Here is a 19,371-nt window from a genome sequence, read left to right on the forward strand (position 1 = left end):
TCACGTCATATCCTAGTTTTAGTTAAGGTGTCTTGCGAGATTTTCACAACTTATTCATATCCTTTTATATATCGTTTTTACTTCCGCGGCAAAATTATCTCTGAAAAGTAAAATTGTGACTTTATTTTACATCACAAACAGATCAAGATATAGACAAGTCAAAGTCAAGAAGTCAAACCCGAGCCATGGTCAACAAGGATGAAGAAGGAGAGCCAAAGGTAAGCCAAGGGGATAAGTTCAAAGTCAAGAGAAGCAAACAAAAGGAAGAATTAAAGCCTTGACCTACACAAACAAGGGAAAAAATAAAGAATTGAAAACTCGGTTTTTCAAGGGGCAAATTCAAACGAGTATATCTCGAGTTCTAGAGTTCGTTTTGACGCAAGGCAATGTGTAGGTGAAAGCTTATGTTCTTAGCTTTCTAACGGTAGGTCACACACCTGATTCGAACAAGAAACGAAGGACATATGGCCTTCGAATGATGATGCTATCAGGCTGAAGCGCAACCTACCCAAACATATGCTGCGCTTTTCTCTGAATATCGCAACTCTATCGATGTGACCATAATTAGAGCATATTTAGTCCCCGAATTACCCTTGTTCCCATGCTTTTTAGTGCATATTTGGGTCATTTATTGTCTTTAGTCCTTTGTTTTGCATATTCTTTGAGGTTTTGTGTCCTTGGTAGGAAAGGAGTGCAAACCTTGCATTTTCATGGCAAAATGAAGCTAAATTGATTGAATTCAATGACCAACCATCAAAGAGAAGAAAAGATTAGAAGGCCTTTGTACATACTATAGTAGATGGGCAATGATGAGAAAAGATCCTTGCATCCCCGGGGAAATCCTTAAGGATTTTATGAGGAAAAAGGAAGAAAAGAAGAAGGAAAGAAGCTGTAAGACAATCCGAGCGGATTGTCCACAAGACGCCCGTCCAGCACCCACAATCCGAGCGTCTTCCCCCTGTGGATGCCCGTCCAAAACACCCAGAATCCGCCCGTCTTCCCCATCTGGACGCCCGTCCAGAATCACCAAAATCCGCCCGTCCCGTGCCCTGGACGCCCGGATTCTCTAACAGCCTTTTCGTCTTCTACAAGCTTCAAGGAAGGATGCGCATATTTTTCTAAGACCGGCGAAAAGGAGACCGGAGTCTCCCTAGAGACCGGTGATTCCTCAAGGACTTAATCGTTATTTAAGCCCTTAGTTAACCCTAATTTATGTAACTAATCCCCACTATAAATACCCCATTAGTCTAATTAGAAGACCATGTTCTTCTTAGCAATCTTTAGTGTAGTTAATATCAATCAAATCTCTCTTTAATCTTGTAATCAACATTTAATCAAGTTTTAATACAAGTTTCATTTCCTTAATCTCTCTCTTGTTCATCCTTTGTTTTGGGTAATTGAAGATTATTTGGGTTATTAATGGGAGATTGACAACCTTCCCATCTATCATCAAGTACTTCTATTATTCTTTATTTTATTATTGGAATCATTAGTAGGTATAATTCTCTTAATCCCTTTTTAATTATTGTTAATCACTTTCATTTATTCATCATGTTTTACTTTGTTGGTATGATTGACAACCTTGCTAGCATGTTCAACATGATAATGAGTGAGTAGTTTCCTTAGCTAGGTTTAATGGGTAATTAGGGGAAACCAACATGGGGGATGATTCATGCTTAATTTAATATGTTTTCATAGTTTATTTGCTTGCTTGTTGTGATCTCAACTTATGCACATGTTATGTTTGATGAAATGCGAGCCTATGAATCCTTGCATTTTTTTTACCCATCACCTATCTTTTCAATGAGACTTGTAAGACATAAACCAACTCGAGTCTCATTAAACCATGCATATAGTTGAGTAGGGAAGATTAAGTCGACTTGTAGGTGTTGTACAATCTAATCGATTCGGCTCCGGGACCTTAACTTTCCTAGGATTGTAAGATATAAACCAACTCGATCCATCACAACAATAATTGCTTGCTTATAATTTGAAAATATGTTTGTATTATCAATTCCCATGAATCCCCTATGACCCCATGACACCCTAGTTCCTTTTATCAATTGTTTACATCCCTTTTTTATTCATCTTGCTTGTTTACTTTCATTGCTAATTAGTTTAGTGATTGATGTGGACACGATGTCGTCGGGTCACATCCAATCAAACAAATTTATAATTCTCAACAAACAACTAGTTAGTGGTTAAGTCGAGGTCGATCCATGGGACGGTGTGCTTTGGGTTCTAAGTCTATCTATCTCAATTTATGCTAGTGTCTCGATTGATTTGAGTTTGTAGTTGTGTTCTAGACTAATGCAAGCAATAAAGTAAAGCAAACAATAAAAGAGAGATGTAAACAAGTATTAAAGAGGACTAGGATATCATGGGGTTATAGGGGATTCATGGTGTTGATCATACAAACATGTTTACAAAGTTGCAAGCAATTAATGTTGTGGAGGAACCGAGTTGGTTTATGTCTTACGGTTCATAGGAAGAGTTGGGTCCCGGAGCCGAATCGATTAGATTGTACAACACCAACAAGTCGACTTACTTTCCTCCTATTCAACTTCTATGCATGGTCTAACAAGACTCGAGTTGGTTTATATCATACAAGTCAAGTTGAGTAGATAAGAGATGGTTGTAAATGCAAGGATTCATAGGCTTATCATTTCATCAAACATAACATGTGCATAAAGTTGATATCACAACAAGCAAGCAATTTAATTATGAAAACACATTAGATTAAGCATGAATCAATCCCCATGTTGGTTTCCCTAATTGCCCACTAATCTTAGCTAATAGACTACTCACTCATTATCAAGTTTAACATGCTAACAAGGTTGTCAATCATATTAACATGGTAAAACATGATGAACAAGTAAGAAAGATTGATAATAATTAAAACAAGGATTAAGACAATTATACCTATGGAGATTCCAAAATAATAATGCAAAGAATAAAAGAAGCAACTTGATTGATTGATGAAGGGTTGTCAATACTCCAATAATAACCCAATAATCTTCAATTACCCAAAAGTAATAAACTTGAACAATAATTAAGGAGAGATTAATGTGAGATTTGTGGAAAGATTAAAGAGTAATCTATTCTAATCTATTCCTAATCTAATCTAAGAGGAATTTCTAGTGTGGAGGCTCTCTACTCTCCAAAACTCCATACCTTGATTATTTACAAGTGGGGTATATATAGTAGAGCTTCATTAGGTTAAGTAAGGCTAAATTAGTAATTATATTTTTGAGTTTTATGCAGGGAAACGCTAGTCTTTTTGGAGAGATGAGCATCTCGGCTGAAGACGCCGCAATCCGTCCATCCAGGAGGGGAAGACGCTCGTATTCTTGCAGGGATGGACGGGCGTCTTTCTGCAAATCCGCTCGGATTGTGGCAGAGGAATCCGAGCGTCTTTGTGGCTTGGACGCTCGGATTCTCATCTTGGACGGGCGTCTTGCCTGTTTGGCCGCTCGGATTCTGCTTCAGAATCCTTTTTCTTCACTTTCTTCTTATTCTTGTAGGATTGGTCTTTAGTTCCCGCTTCCTCTTCATACTAGTCTATCAAATATCGTCAATAAGCTTCCAAGTATGCACAAAAGACGGGAATTTCCGCCTAATTATCTTCTTTCCTACAAAACATACGAAATGCACTAGGAAAGCAAAATAGAAAGCATTTGACGGATAAAATGGTTATGTAATGTTATAATAGTATGTAAAATGGGTTCAATTAAGGGACTAAATGTGCGCAAATAATATTCACATCAAATATCCCCAAACCGAACCTTTACTCGTCCCGAGTAAAGAGGTGACAAAAACTAGACCTTTATTTAAACTATCCTAATAAAATAGCCGATATGAGACAATTAGCGGGTCTCACTCCGCCCCTTCAACTCACAACAAGACAACCATGAGGTAGGATGCCTTCTTGCAAGGCAAGGTGGGTCTTGCCAAAATGGCGACACATCCAAACATTAAGCACACAAAATAAAGTAATGGATGCATCTACAAAGAATAGCCACTTTCCTCATCTAAGTGGCGGAAATTATCTACAAGGGAAGCAATTCAAGGGTACACACTCCTTCATAGATACAATTTCTTCAAACTACTAGGCCAAGAAGGATACCAATAAATCACCTCCAAGTTGTGTCAAGTTAGGGTACCTTTGTCCTCAATCGTTAAATGCTTTTGTCAAGAATAGACTCCCTATGGTGTTAGAAACACTGGAGGATCGCGGAATTCCGCCTCTTGCCTAGACAAGAATTAGGGTCGTCCCCTCTCTACCATGCACAAAAATGGATACGATGGATAAAGGGATCAATAGATATTTGAGTTTCATTTTGGGAGTTTGCTTTTGTTTTTGTTTTACCCCCAATTTCTTGTGGCATATAACATTTGAGAATACTTTCTTTTGCCATTTCTTTTGATTTTTGGCTTTTCAACACTTGACAACTTTCAACTTTTTGCATTTCTTTTTGAACATTTTCAAAGTCACCCCATATGTAGTGAGGGTGCCTTATATTTGAAGCATAGGAGTTCTATTTTTGCTCCTCTTTTAATTTGATGCATTTTGCAAACTTTCTTTCACTTTTCATTTCATTGAACTCAAATCAATTTCTTTTTATGCCCATTCCCTTTGATGGTAAAAATGTGATAGAACATGGATGATGGATGCATGGTTTCAAGGGTCACCTTGGAATAAACGGTAGCCAAGGAGTTATCACACCACAAGGTACTCTGGACTAGGCCTTAATCCATGGGTCAAAGACTAACATGACACATCCTAGGGTGTTTTACAAGTATTCTAACAAGCAAAGTCTTAAGAAGAAAAAGCATCTACTAGGGCCTATATACACTTGTCAAGCTTCCCAAGTAGACGGTTTCACAAAATTTTTCTAACATGCAAACTACATGCCATGATGCAACTAACAGTTATATATCCTAATGCATATGATTCTACCAACTAGTATGTCATATAAGCTAAATGCAACTCCTAACAACACATAGATACACAAACCGCAACAACAAAATACACCAAATTCTCCTTGACATGTAAGCCCATCCTCCTTATATGAACAATGAAAAAGAAATGGAGGGGAAATAGAGATTAGAGCGATCATACCAAGCGGTCTTCATTTTCCCTTGCTAATGCCTCAAATGTAGTGTTGTATCTATGTGAGAAGAGAACAAAAGCACAAGTATATACAATTCTACACTACTAAATTAAAGAACATGTTTTTGGTTTTTGAAATTTTCAAATTTTTATGGATTTTTGTTTTATGAAATTAAAAGACATATTTTTGTGATATTTCAAAAATTTTCAATTTTTATGCATTTTTGGAATATAAATTCCCATCCCTCACTTTATTTTTGACATTGTCCTCAATGTAAATGTAGGAGTAGGAATGGAAAGGAAATACTTGTTTTTGGATTTTTGAAGTTTTATGGAATTAAAGTACAAGTGCAATGATATGATATGAATGAATGCATGCTCTAACTAAATGCAATTCTATATGACATCTATAACAAATGAATGCAATCTAAACTACACTATATGATGCATGCTAAATGCTTAAGTCACTTATGATCAAACCTCCCCAAACCGATTTAAACACTATCTCTAGTGTAGAAAAGAATAGGATTGGTCATTAGTGGCTATGCATGAATTCTAGTCTATATGCAACTATCTATATGAGGTATATCACAATGCAAACTATACTAGATGCACTAACTAATGCAATATGAAATATAATACAAATGTAAGTGAAAGCTACACTAAAGGCAATGTATAAACAAAAGAGAGAGGGAGAGAGAAGTATCATACAAATGGAGGTGATGAGGTAGGCCTCTTTCACTCGTCATCATCCTCATCTTGGGGGTAGCCATACCGGTGAGAACTCCCTCCTTGGTCATACCCTCCTCCTTGACCCGAGTACCCTCCACCACCGAGATTCCAAGCTTGGTCCCCTTGATTAGGGAACAAATGTTGTGGTTGGGCCCAAGAGGGCATAGGGCCATTAGGGTCGTCAACATACCTTTGTTGAGCCATTTGATAGTATTGAGGATAAAGGGCCAAGTAGTTGTCGACCCTCCCTTCATGTACCCCGAGGTCCACTCTATTCATGAGGTTCATCAAGTCATTAATACTCGGGGTATTGGGGATTTCCGGTTGGAATTTTGTATAAGGAGTGGGGTATGGTGGGATAGGAACATATGAAGGTGGGTGAGTAGGCCTTGCCGGTATCCCACGAGGTACTTGTTGTTGGCGGGGTGCCTCTTCACTTTGAGGGGGATTGCCGATGATTTGGATATCAAGGAGGTAGCTTCGCGTAGGCGAATATGGGCTCAATCTTGGGTCGGTGCCCGGTATATTCTAACCCAAAAGGATGATGGAGGTGCATCCTTTTGTGAGCCATTCTACACTCCTTTCTTGAGTGTAGTTGCACGACCGGTGGTGGGTGAAGACGGCGTGTTCGTCAATCAAAGTACTCCCCTCAAGAGGATCATAAATCCCACGGGAGTTGAACCCGAGGCAAAGAAAATTGGCCAAAATAGTAACTAGACCTCCCATTACGAAGGTCTTGAGTTGGGTGGTCCCTTGAGCAAAATCATGAAACCTTGTAAGTATCTCAAGGGGGGTGTTGAAGTTATAGCGCCTCGTCCCCCAAACATTTAAATAGGACTCAAGAAATGTTAAGTCAATGAGAGTACACCTATCTTTGTTCGTACCTCCCATTGATGGTACCGGCCACAAAGCGTTCGGTAATCCGAATCACCGGGTGTTGGATGGCGAAGGTATATCATTGCTTTAAATGGGTAAAATCCCTCCCGTAAATAGCCTTCCAAAGTAGGTCCACATCGAAATCAGCGAGTTTATCGGTATAGTTGGTTGGCACAACAAGACCGAAAATGTGGGCAAATTGATCAAGTGTAAGGCTATGGTCTAGGTTGCACAACCTAAACTCCATGCTCACATTGGTTCGAGTATTCGTGACAATACGAAGGCTACTCAAAAATTCCAGGGTGAGACTAAGGTACGTCTCCTCATGGGCATGGAAAAGTTTTCCAATCCCTAAGCCATCAAAGAACATCTCGGTGTGGTACCTTATCCCAAGGACTTCCAACACCTAAGTATCTATGAATTGAGTGGGTTCATAATTCTTACCTAGCAATTCGACAAACTTCTTGCGGTGGGCATCGGATTCGAAGAGTACCTCTTGGAAGTACTCAAGTTGCTCTATTCCTCCTCTTATGATGGGACGGAAGTTCCTTGGGGGCACTACCTCTCGTGGGGTTGAAGAGGATGAACCCTTGTGTTTCCTTCCGGCGGATTCAACAAATTTCTTGGCCTTGCCTTTGAGATTCATCATCTTGAAGTTAAGGAAATGGGGTTTTTGTTGGCTTTTGATGTGAGGGGAGTGTTTTTGAGGATGAAGATGAGTGTTTTAGGGTTAGATAAGGTGAAGAAATGAGGGAGAAAGGGGTTGTTTTTATAGAAGAAAAGGGGAAGCCGAGCGGATAAGGGTGGGGTCTGGGCGGATGATTCGAGAAAACACCCGAATCCGAGCGTCTTTCATGCGGGACGGGCGTCTTGCTTCAGCATAAATCCGAGCGTCTTCCTTAAAATCCGCTCGGATTTTGTGTCAGGAACTTAGCAATTTCTGGAGTAGGCAAAAGACGAGCGTCTTTGTTGCGGGACGGGCATCTTTCTTTGGACGAGCGGGTTTCCTAAAATCCGCTCGGATTTCGTAACAGCTTCAAAACTTTGCTTTAGGTGTCTTTTAGGACGAGAGTCCTGTGGAGAATACGAGCGTTTTCATTGAAGACGAGCGTCTTTGGCGCAGTCCGCTCGGATTGTATAACAGCGCTGAACAGTAATCTGGAGAGGGCTTTGGACGAGCGTCCAGCCCTTCGGGACAGCCGTCTTTCTCTGCTTTCTTTCCTTTTCTTTCTTTTCTTTGCACAATCATACCCTTTCACCAATTTTATTCCTCCTTATCTTTTTCTGAAGTTTTGCTCAATAAAAATGTAAGAAAACTCTCTCTCACCACTCTCATGCAAGAAATTAAATACAAATGCAAAAATGTATAATATTATACAAAGTAAGGATTCCAAGAAATATCTTACAAATGGTGGTTTAAGATAGGACTCCACCAAACTAGTTCAAATTGTAGAAATTCTTGTCCATAGAGCTCAAGGCTCTTAATAGGAGATCAAAAGCTTGTGAACAAGCTCCAAATAAACACAAGTATGGGTTGCTCCATTTGAACATGAAATTTGACCAAGGAAGTTTGTCATATGTTCTTTGTTTCATCTTGTCCTCGGCACTAGAGCTTTCCCAATGCTTTAAACCAATAAGTCCATGATTCTTGTCAACACTAGTCATGAAGTATGGTTCATTTTCATCCGTAGACTTCCATTCCCCAATTTCTTCTTCAATCTTGGTGATGATGATAGCATTTGAATTTGTCAATCCTTCAAGAGTAGAAGGAGAATTCTCATGGCATTGATGACCGATTTCCTTAGAAGTTGTCATTGTGGGTGCCAAATTTCCACAAGTAGCTTCACGTGCAAGTTTCTCTTTGAGCTTTTCCACCAAGTAGCTTTTGTATGATGCTTTGACCTTTTGGAGAGGGTCCACCATATCTTCTTCAATAATCATTGGCTCCATGGTAGGTGTCAAGTAGTCTTCATGGGAAATAGGGAAAGGACATTCATCTTCATGATAGGATATCTCAAATGTCTCAAGGATAGGCTCCTCAAGCAAGGTGATATTACAAGTCCATCCCTTAGGCTCGTCATCATCGTTGCTATCTTCATATGAATCATGAATGGGGGCTTCATTCTTCATCATTAATTCTTCCTCCAACATCTCAATGTTCACATCAAAAGACAAACCCTCATACTGCAAAGGCTAAGAGTATTTGGCTTACTCAACCTCAAAAATACCTCATCAAACACGACACTTTCATACTCACAAGAGCTCAAGGAGGTCGGCTCCTCCCATTTTTCATTCTCCATGTCAAAAGTTACTACTTCAAATTCACATTCATGATTAATTTTTAAGGAAAGGTGGGGAGTGGTTGCTTGGGATTCTTTCATTTGGGCAATTTGAATCTCCAATTCCTCACCTTGGGCAACAATTCCTCGAAGAACATTGTCCCTCTTTTGGCTCTCCTCTAGCATTTATTTGAAGAAGTTTTGTTGATCTCCCATCATTTGGAGAATCATATTTTGAATGGGTTCACCTTCTTGTTGTGGGTAGGTGTGAAAGTGGTTGTATTGTGGCAATTTAAACTCATTATGAAGTAGGTATTGAGTGGGTGGTTGTTGTGGATAATGGATGTGGTGATTTATGTGGGAAAAATTGGGGTAGTAGCTAGGATTTTCATTATATGAATAGTAAGGTATGTTTGTGTTGACTTGCTCCTCAAACTCCCCATACCCATAGTCATACTCAAAAGATCCACCGCATACTCCATGTACCAAGTCTTGGGTCATTATTATAGCCAAGATAAAGATACAACTACAAACATGGAAACTACAATAAAGCGGTACGAACAATTCTTGAGGAACAGGTTCCTCAAGGTGAAAGCAAAATCAAAATAGACAAACAAGCAAGAACTTAATCACATAGCACCATCCCCGGCAACGGCGCCATTTTTATGTGGACGTGATGTCGTCGGGTCACATCCAATCAAACACATTTATAATTCTCAACAAACAACTAGTTAGTGGTTAAGTCGAGGTCGATCCATGGGACGGTGTGCTTTGGGTTCTAAGTCTATCTATCTTAATTTATGCTAGTGTCACGATTGATTTGAGTTTATAGTTGTGTTCTAGACTAATGCAAGTAATAAAGTAAAGAAAACAATAAAAGAGAGATGTAAACAAGTATTAAAGAGGACTAGGATATCATGGGGTCACAGAGGATTCATGGTGTTGATCATACAAACATGTTTACAAAGTTGCAAGCAATTAATGTTGTGGAGGAACCGAGTTTGTTTATGTCTTACGGTTCATAGGAAGAGTTGGGTCCCGGAGCCGAATCGATTAGATTGTACAACACCTACAAGTCGACTTACTTTCCTCCTAATCAACTTCTATGCATGGTCTAACAAGACTCGAGTTGGTTTATATCTTACAAGTCAAGTTGAGTAGATAAGAGATGGTTGTAAATGCAAGGATTCATAGGCTTAGCATTTCATCAAACATAACATGTGCATAAAGTTGACATCACAACAAGCAAGCAATTTAATTATGAAAAAACATTAGATTAAGCATGAATCAATCCCCATGTTGGTTCCCTAATTACCCACTAATCCTAGCTAAGAGACTACTCACTCATTATCAAGTTTAACATGCTAACAAGGTTGTCAATCATATTAACAAGGTAAAACATGATGAACAAGTAAGAAAGATTAACAATAATTAAAACAAGGATTAAGAGAATTATACCTATGGAGATTCCAAAATAATAATGCAAAGAATAAAAGAAGAAACTTGATTGATTGATGAAGGGTTGTCAATCCTCCAATAATAACTCAATAATCTTAAATTACCCAAAAGTAATAAACTTGAACAATAATTAAAGAGAGATTAATGTGAGATTTGTGGAAAGATTAAAGAGTAATCTATTCTAATCTATTCCTAATCTAATCTAAGAGGAATTTCTAGTGTGGAGGCTCTCTACTCTCCAAAACTCCATACCTTGATTATTTACAAGTGGGGTATATATAGTAGAGCTTCATTAGGTTAAGTAAGGCTAAATTAGTAATTACATTTTTGAGTTTTAAGCAGGGAAACGCTAGTCTTTTTGGAGAGATGAGCATCTCGGCTGAAGACGCCGCAATCTGTCCGTCCAGGAGGGGATGACGCTCGGATTCTTGCAGGGATGGACGGGCGTCTTTCTGCAAATCCGCTCGGATTGTGGCGGAGGAATCCGAGCGTCTTTGTGGCTTGGACGCTCGTATTCTCATCTTGGACGGGCGTCTTGCCTGTTTGGCCGCTCGGATTCTGCTTCAGAATCCTTTTTCTTCACTTTCTTCTTATTCTTGTAGGATTGGTCTTTAGTTCTCGCTTCCTCTTCATACTAGTCCATCAAATATCGTCAATAAGCTTCCAAGTATGCACAAAAGACGGGAATTTCCGCCTAATTAGCTTCTTTCCTACAAAACATACGAAATGCAATAGGAAAGCAAAATAGAATGCATTTGACGGATAAAATGGCTATGGAATGTTATAATAGTATGCAAAATGGGTTCAATTAAGGGACTAAATGTGCGCAAATAATGTTCACATCAGTGATCTTCTACTTCAAACCCCAAATTGTGACACCCTTATACACCACTAGTTGCAATAGAAAATCTCATCTCAATTCCCGTCCCTTGGGATCCGACCTTTACTTGCCTCTTTACTAATTGTAGAGTTGTTTGTGAAGTTATAAATTGTGTTTTGGTTTAGGTGCTCCTAACGACAAGTACTGAAAACTAAACCCTCCAAAGGGAACACGACCATCTATTTCAGTGTTTTGGGCTTTTTTGAGGGACTTAATCTAGATTCTCGTGTCTCCCTATATATATCAAGAATTTTGAGATCTAAAAAGTCTCCTATTCTCATTTAAAAACATCATCTAATCTTGTAATAATTAACTCTTATACTAGCAAGAGAAGTAGTATTAAGAAAGACAAAGTTGTAATCTTTATTGGATTTTCATGCTAATCTTTCCACAATTCTTAGATTCTTATAAGAAATGGCGATGCCTTTAATACTTGGTGTAATTTGAACTAGTGACAACATATTAAGTATTGTAAGGATTCCTTTACTCTTTCTATCTTCTTTTGTAATCTCCTTTGTAATCCCTTACAAAATCTAGTGCAAAACAGTGGCGGAAACACTGTTGAATGGGATTAAATACACAATGATAAAAATTCTAATTGTCATATATTGAGGATGTATAAAATTCTCAAGGATAAAATTAAATGGTTAAGTCTAAACAAATGCCACTTTATAAAAAGGGCAAAAATAAAGAAAACCTCCAAAAGTGTTCAAGACTAAAACCATAAAAGAAAGCAGAAAGATAGAGTAGGATCTGCAAACTACTCGCTAGCTCACAAAGAAATCCCCAGCAAAGCTAACACCTGTCATGTTATAAACATAACAGCCACAATCAGTGGGGAGTAACTCGACGTTCTCCCAGCCATATCACATGATATAAATGTTACAGATGCAAATAATATATCAAAGTAAATTGAAACGTTATAAAACATAAGTAACAAAATATGATTACCCAATCACGTTAACCAACGTGCTGCATGCTTAAAAGCAAAATATTCAAAAGATAGAATGGAAATAATTTAGTTGCAGGCTAGATATTTAACTTTGGCTATACTCCTTGATACAGCAGCATCTTACACTAGTTTCGGGAACCCAGTGTCACGCAAAGGTGACCAACTCCAAGTTCACTCACTAGGCAACAAACTATAACAGGACTCGTCTTACCACGCAGTGCGTAGTCCCAGTCTAAGTACATATACATGACTCTACGACAATCTGTACCTCTCACAAGGGTACTCAATCATATAGCTGTATAAGAACCCGTATGCCTTAGTTTATTATTTTTTGCCTTTACTTTCATTATTCCAAACTTAAAAAATATCCCAATGATAGTATATTATTCATTGTATATCATTCAAAAGTTCGTAAGTGAACCACACTTTTATTTCTTCAAAACAGAAAACTTAAACTTTACTTCCAAAAGTACAAAATTATTTCAAGGACTTTAAAATAGATAAGTTACTGAAATTAAACTTTAAAGATCATCCTTTGACTTAAGATACTTTAGTAAAGACTTATTACTTAGGCTTTAATGAGACGGAGTTCTACATTAGTTTATAAAACTGAACAGCAGTATTGTAAAATTCATAATTAATTACAGAAAAATTGAAATGATGCAAGGCTAATTTTGGTGGTTTTCTGTAGCTTTTATCTACAACTTTCATGTTTTGACCAACTTGAAATTACGAAGGTATCAGGGGTCTAAAAATTCATTTCTAAAACTGTCAGAAAACGTCACCCATAATGTTTCAGTTCATAAATCCACTTTTAGAAAGCATTTTAAGGCAAGGCATAATTTTAAACATAATTGAATATTATAAAGCTTCTTTGAGAAAAATATTAGCTACTGTATCAAAAGAAAAATATATTTTAAAAATGAATCTTTGAGAAAAGTCAGAAACGCGTTTTACAGGGGAGTTGTTCACAAGTAATTTATTCTGACCAAACCGTAAGTTTAAATCTTATGTAATTTTTTATGCGCACTATACACTTTAAAATAACAGGAGTCTATTCTTTACACTTTTGCAAATTCGAAATAAGAACAGATGATATGATTTTTACAAACAGACGAACATATTTGACTGATTTAACAACGGTTTTCATCAAAATTGTAAAATACACCATAAATCAAAAATAATGATCCAAGACCTAATACTTTATACACAACCTAATACTCCATGTCTCTGTCACATACTAAAATTTCATGAAATCTTTTTAAGAACGTACCTCTTGTCAACCTTTTGCATCTTGAGATCGATATTTGTTTCGTAGGCTACCAAGAGGATTCCAACGCCAACGAATATTTTGTAGACTCGGTACTCGGCGAATCCTCCCCCGCTAGGTGTGTGATCATAATGGAGCGTATAACCACTGCCTCCAGGAGCGTATAACCACTGCCTCTAGGAGCGTATAACAACTGCCTCCGATCACCACACGGTCGCAAGGTTGCTCTGATACCACTTGTAACACCCCGGCCCAAACCGTGTCAGGAGCGGTTACTTATGATAGCTCACCAGGATGTGTACATGGCCCACAGATCAACACGGGTCCTTTATAGCGCATTTTGTCCTCACTCATGCGCATCCTGGGAACCTTCCCAGGAGGTCACCCATCCTAAGACTACTCCCAGCCAAGCACGCTTAACTTTGGAGTTCTTTCGCATGGATGACCATAAAAGAAAGTGCACTTTGTTGATATGAGTAGTACTTCCAATCCTTTTAAGCACTAGTCATTTAAGCCTATCACTGGACCTCTTCAATTACCGTGGGGTGTTACATCCTTCATTTGAATGTTATATTAGTTGAGTGAATGTTAGACTTGATCAATCTTGTATGTTATTCATCTAATTAGTACATAGATTCTCTTTATGGCTTTGTAAAGTAGAACTTCTTCGAAGCAAACTTGTAAAGGTTTGATTTTGGCATAAAAATCAAGTCTTTGTGAGTAGGAAATTAGTTGTGTGTTCTTGAATAATTGGCTTAGATTGTTTGAGACCCATCCTAGCATATCTTGTTTGGAATTATGTCTAGTGCTCGTAAATTGGTTTCTCTTGTGGCTAAGCAAGTTAGACCCTTTTAATGAAGAATCTACTAGTTGGCTTAGATTAGTAGGTTACCACGTCTCATGTTATGTATCGGGTGAAAGAAGGGAAGAAAGAAGGAGTCCATACTTGCTTAATGTGTTAGTCATTAGGGAGAATTGCACCAAGTTCTTTCTTAATATTGTTTTCTTGCACTCTATTTGTTTGTGTTATAGTCAAAATAGCAAAATTTACATCTTTAGTGTTCTTATGATACTTGCAACGCATTTCTCTCCTTATATGTCTTTCTACATGTTCATCAATTGTTCATACTATTGTTTGTTTATAAGTATAATTAGTAAGTCTTAAATTGTGGTTAGACTGTGCATTTGTTTGTTGGCTAGTCGAATAGATGACGGTAGTATCAGTTAAATACTATCGGAATGAATTAGTGCTGCCCTTTGGGGGTTTATTTGGTTTATGTTCGGGGGTGGCCAGATTCGTCAGTTAAACGTTCTGAGTCCCGAGTGTCGTTCGGTGTACAGTTAATGCACCGAGAGGTCTGGCCAGGTCTTAGGCATATAAGCAGTGGTTATAAGCTATACATATTACCGTAGAGGCAGTGGTGATATGCTCCATAACCGATGGAGGCACTGGTGATACGCTCCATCAGGTAGAGGCAGCGGTTATACGCTCTAACGGCTTAACTCTATTCGTTATGCTTTGATGCTAGTTTTGTGCCTTATGTTGCTATGGATCGTGTGCTACTTAGATTTGTAGGTGTCCATGGTCTAGTGGTTGCATATGGTCTAGGGTTGCATGATTGTGTTCGTCTAAGGTTGAGTAAGTTATAGTAAGTTGTATTGAGTTTTCATGAGTATAGATGATCTCACATGTTTAGTGGTTTTGCATTTCAATTGTTATTGATTGTTGGTTATATTCAATTGTTGTAAACATGACTGGGAGAGCATCTAGTTACTCCTGACTGATTGTCGACCCCCCATTCTCAGGTTGATCAGGTTGAATGGTCGTCGCTGTTTGGATGATGTTGTTTGAGATGCATCGAGGGGCGAGAGGAATAATATATTAGGAGTTTGTTTTATGTTTGGGAAGCCGTGAATAATATACTAGATTTTGTTTTGGTTTAGTATGATCCGGATTTTGTCAAGTGTTTCCGCCATCTTGTCCCTATTATCATTGTTATACTCTGATAAATCATTTAATATATGTTTTTTCTTTGTTTTATAATCCAGATTGTTACAAGTGCCAACCAAACCAGCTATTATAAGCAAAGCTGGTCCCCAAAACTTAAAATCCAGGTTGTATAAACGAATTTAGATATATACAGTAGTAGGTTTAATCTTTTCAAGCTTCGAATCTGGTGTCCAATCCTTGATAAAAAAAAGGCTTGTTGTCAAAGAAAGTAGCACCAGATTTAAGAGATTTATCCTTGTCTTCCCCAGTTTTGAATCTAATTAAACAGACTCCATTAGGTTGGAAAGCCACCTTATTAATCACTAGGTTTTTCCAAATCGTTAAACAACGACGCACCCAAAACAGCGCTAGAAGGGTTTGCTCCAAGGACACAACAGAAAATCGAAGTCGACCAGAATTCCAATTAACAATTGACATCCTCAGGAGCAAGTTTTAGTATCAGAACCTTACCAGCAAACGAATTCAATCGATTGCGACGCCTTCTAACCTCTTGCCATTCCACATCATCAATTGACGTATCTTCCTGTAGCACATCAAGTTCCTTATTCAGATTGAACGCTCGTATTTCCGCAGCCTTAAAACTCACAGCCTCACAAACTTTAGAAACAATTTTACTGAATTCTTTACTATTTGGCGTACTATTACTATTTTTTGATTTATTGTGCTTATTAGGTGATGGATTATTATTATGTTTTGATCTAGATGGAGTGTTACTAGTAGACATAACCCGCTTGCCTCTCGCCATTGCAGAGAAACAAAAAGATCACAAGGGTTTTATCTCTCTAGGCGTTATCCTATGACATAGATAATCTAACATTTAAACGTTCTTTTAATGTAGTGTGAAATTTCCCGAATCTCATTTGCAACTATAAGTATTAAGAGATCTTGATATAATACAAGATAAAAGTAGTGCGAAGTTAAAATCAAATCGTTCTTATGTTCTTTTATTTCTCTATATCAGTCTTATGGATGCATTAAGTTAACTTCAAAAAAGAAAGAAAATTCATACAAAAATGAGTATTTCCTTTGTCCCAACTCCCAATTATTTATGGGTAATGATAAATACAACCCACTAGGTTGTATTTAAGAAACCAAAAGTGGGAATAAATTCTTAATATATGTATTAATTGTATTGGCTAATGTATAATTTTGTTCTTAATTCCTAAATTAATATCCAAATTAGAAGGTATTTAATGTTTAAATATAACCCAGTAGGGTATTTAACATTACCCAATTATTTATTTGTCTTCTTTATTCTTTGTAAGGAATATTTTATTTAAAGATAGACAAATGATTGAGAAAGTAGGAGTAATAAAGTTTCTAACAAAGTTTCCTCGAGAACAAGAGGAACGGGTTGAACATTTGATCGTGCAGAATATGGAAGCATAAAAAAAAGTGAGAAGCGTCAAAACCTAACAGCACCTACGTTTCACCAATAAAATTAAATCATCAATTACATTCTGGAATTCTCACCGTAGTTATTACTTGTCTCCTACGCAGCATGTCCGTTGAGACAATTGTCCATAAAACACCCTTTGTTGCTAAACTAACTTATTGAATAAATGCAACATAAATACAATCCACCATGCATCATAAAGCTAAACTTATTCTAACCAAATCTACCATTTTCTAAACCTTACAACTTATTATTCATTTTGCTACTTCACTTTCATTTGCTTATATACACATCATTGTTACACTCTACTACATACAGCAAATTTAAATAAATCCCAAAAATGTCGTTTTTGTACTCTAATCATGATCATGGACTAAGTTTAATCATGATTTTCGCGGTAGCAATTAGTTTGATAGTGTCGATAACTAAAGGTGAGGATCAATCTTTGGGCGCTTCCTTTATATTTGGAGACTCATTGGTTGATGCAGGGAATAATAATTATCTAAGCACTTTGTCTAAGGCTAATTCACCTCCTAATGGTATTGATTTTAAGGCTTCCGGCGGTACTCCCACTGGCCGTTTTACTAATGGTAGAACTATCGGTGACATTGTTGGTAAGCACCCTGGCCTTCTTATTATCCACCCTTTTCGTCGTGAAATAATTCAGCAGCGAATTTAGAAAATTATTTGCATGATCAAAAGTCGTAACTTAACAAGTTTTTTTATTGAGCAGGAGAGCAAATGGGAATTCCGAATTACGCCATTCCATTTTTGGCACCAAATGCCACCGGAAAAACCATACTAAATGGAGTGAACTACGCATCTGGAGGAGGTGGAATACTGAATGCAACCGGAAGAATTTTTGTAAGTTTTACAATAGATCAGGAGTTTGCGACATTATACTAAAGACTTTGTCGACTTTATGTGACCATACTATTTAAAATGACAAAAAGGCGAAAAAATGGTTGGCAGGTGAACAGAATTGGAATGGACGTCCAAGTTGATTTTTTCAATATCACAAGGAAACAAATTGATGAATTGTTAGGAGAGTCGAAAGCAAAGGATTACATATCCAAAAAGTCAATATTCTCAATTTCAGTTGGATCAAACGATTTCCTCAACAATTACTTGATGCCCGTTCTCTCAATTGGAGCTAGGATTTCCGAAACCCCTGATTCTTTTACCGATGATATGATTAATCATCTCAGAGATCAACTAACTGTATGTTACTCATTCACATATTTTCTTCGTCCTAGCTTGTTTGCATCTAGGCCGTACCCATTCCTATATTAGCCAGCTCAGCTTGTTCGTGTAGAAATTTTAAAGCACGACAGTTGTTAGTTAGTTTAACTTGTAAAGATAGCGAACATAATTTACTCATACGTAAAGTGGTTATGTTAATATTTGGGTGTTAATTGTGGTTGCAGAGGTTATACCAATTGGATGCTCGAAAGTTTGTGGTGGGAAATGTGGGGCCAATAGGGTGCATACCTTACCAAAAGACAATAAATCAGTTGAAGGAGAATGAATGTGTAGATTTGGCTGACCAGCTTGCACGCCAATATAATTCCAAGCTCAAAAACCTTCTCACTCAACTTGGCCCCAATCTACCAGGATCCACCTTTGTTTATGCTAATGTCTATGACCTTGTCATGGAACTTATCACTAACTACAGGAAATATGGTACGTCCCCATTCTTAATTTCTCTCGTCCTTGACGCTTAATTCCTTACAGGTTAACCGAAAGTATAGACTGCTTTATACACGTCTTGAATCCAGACTAATCTTCCTTGAAATTTTGTAAGTTGTTATCACAACAGATGTATGTAATTGTGTAGGATTTACAACATCGAGCGTAGCATGTTGTGGAAACGGAGGGCAATACGCAGGAATTGTACCATGTGGACCAACATCAAGCTTATGTAAAGATCGTGATAAGCATGTGTTTTGGGATCCTTACCATCCAAGTGAAGCTGCAAATGTGTTGATAGCTAAACAATTACTTGATGGAGATACCAAATACATTTCTCCCATGAATCTTCGACAACTTCGAAATCTATAATTATAGTGTAATACTTAAGTGTGCAACCAGATTGCCGTTTATACATGCTCTTTTGTGTCTTTCCCTTAGATTCAATTTGCTTTACTTTATCCATAATTATATTTTGTAATTTTTACATTGATCAAATGAGAAGTATATAAACATCAAATGTTATCCCTTTTTTAACTTTCCCAACTTGTAATGATATTCCTTGCAAAAACAAGGACATTTGACGGCCTAAAAGTCGTGCGCTCATCAAAATAAATATATAGTAATCACTTACGCGACTAGATTACTGAAATAGTAATATAAAGAAAGTAAGGGTTGAAATCATAGATAGCTAGGACTAAGATTAGTTAAAGTG

The 19,371-nt window shown here is 37.5% G+C and overlaps 1 protein-coding gene across 1 annotated transcript; it reads left to right on the forward strand.

Annotated features, from left to right (window-relative positions):
* The first annotated feature begins 17,200 nt into the window (after window positions 1-17,200).
* On the forward strand, window positions 17,201-19,193 carry LOC141590810 (GDSL esterase/lipase At2g23540-like). The gene is made up of 5 exons (XM_074411367.1): window positions 17,201-17,581; window positions 17,701-17,831; window positions 17,940-18,188; window positions 18,395-18,650; window positions 18,805-19,193. The coding sequence occupies exons 1-5, from the start codon at window positions 17,308-17,310 to the stop codon at window positions 19,026-19,028; spliced, it is 1,134 nt and encodes a 377-aa protein (XP_074267468.1). The 5' UTR covers window positions 17,201-17,307; the 3' UTR covers window positions 19,029-19,193.
* The last annotated feature ends 178 nt before the right edge of the window (window positions 19,194-19,371 follow it).

Source organism: Silene latifolia, chromosome 7, assembly GCF_048544455.1.
Source record: "Silene latifolia isolate original U9 population chromosome 7, ASM4854445v1, whole genome shotgun sequence".
In the NCBI taxonomy this organism is placed as follows: Eukaryota; Viridiplantae; Streptophyta; class Magnoliopsida; order Caryophyllales; family Caryophyllaceae; genus Silene; species Silene latifolia.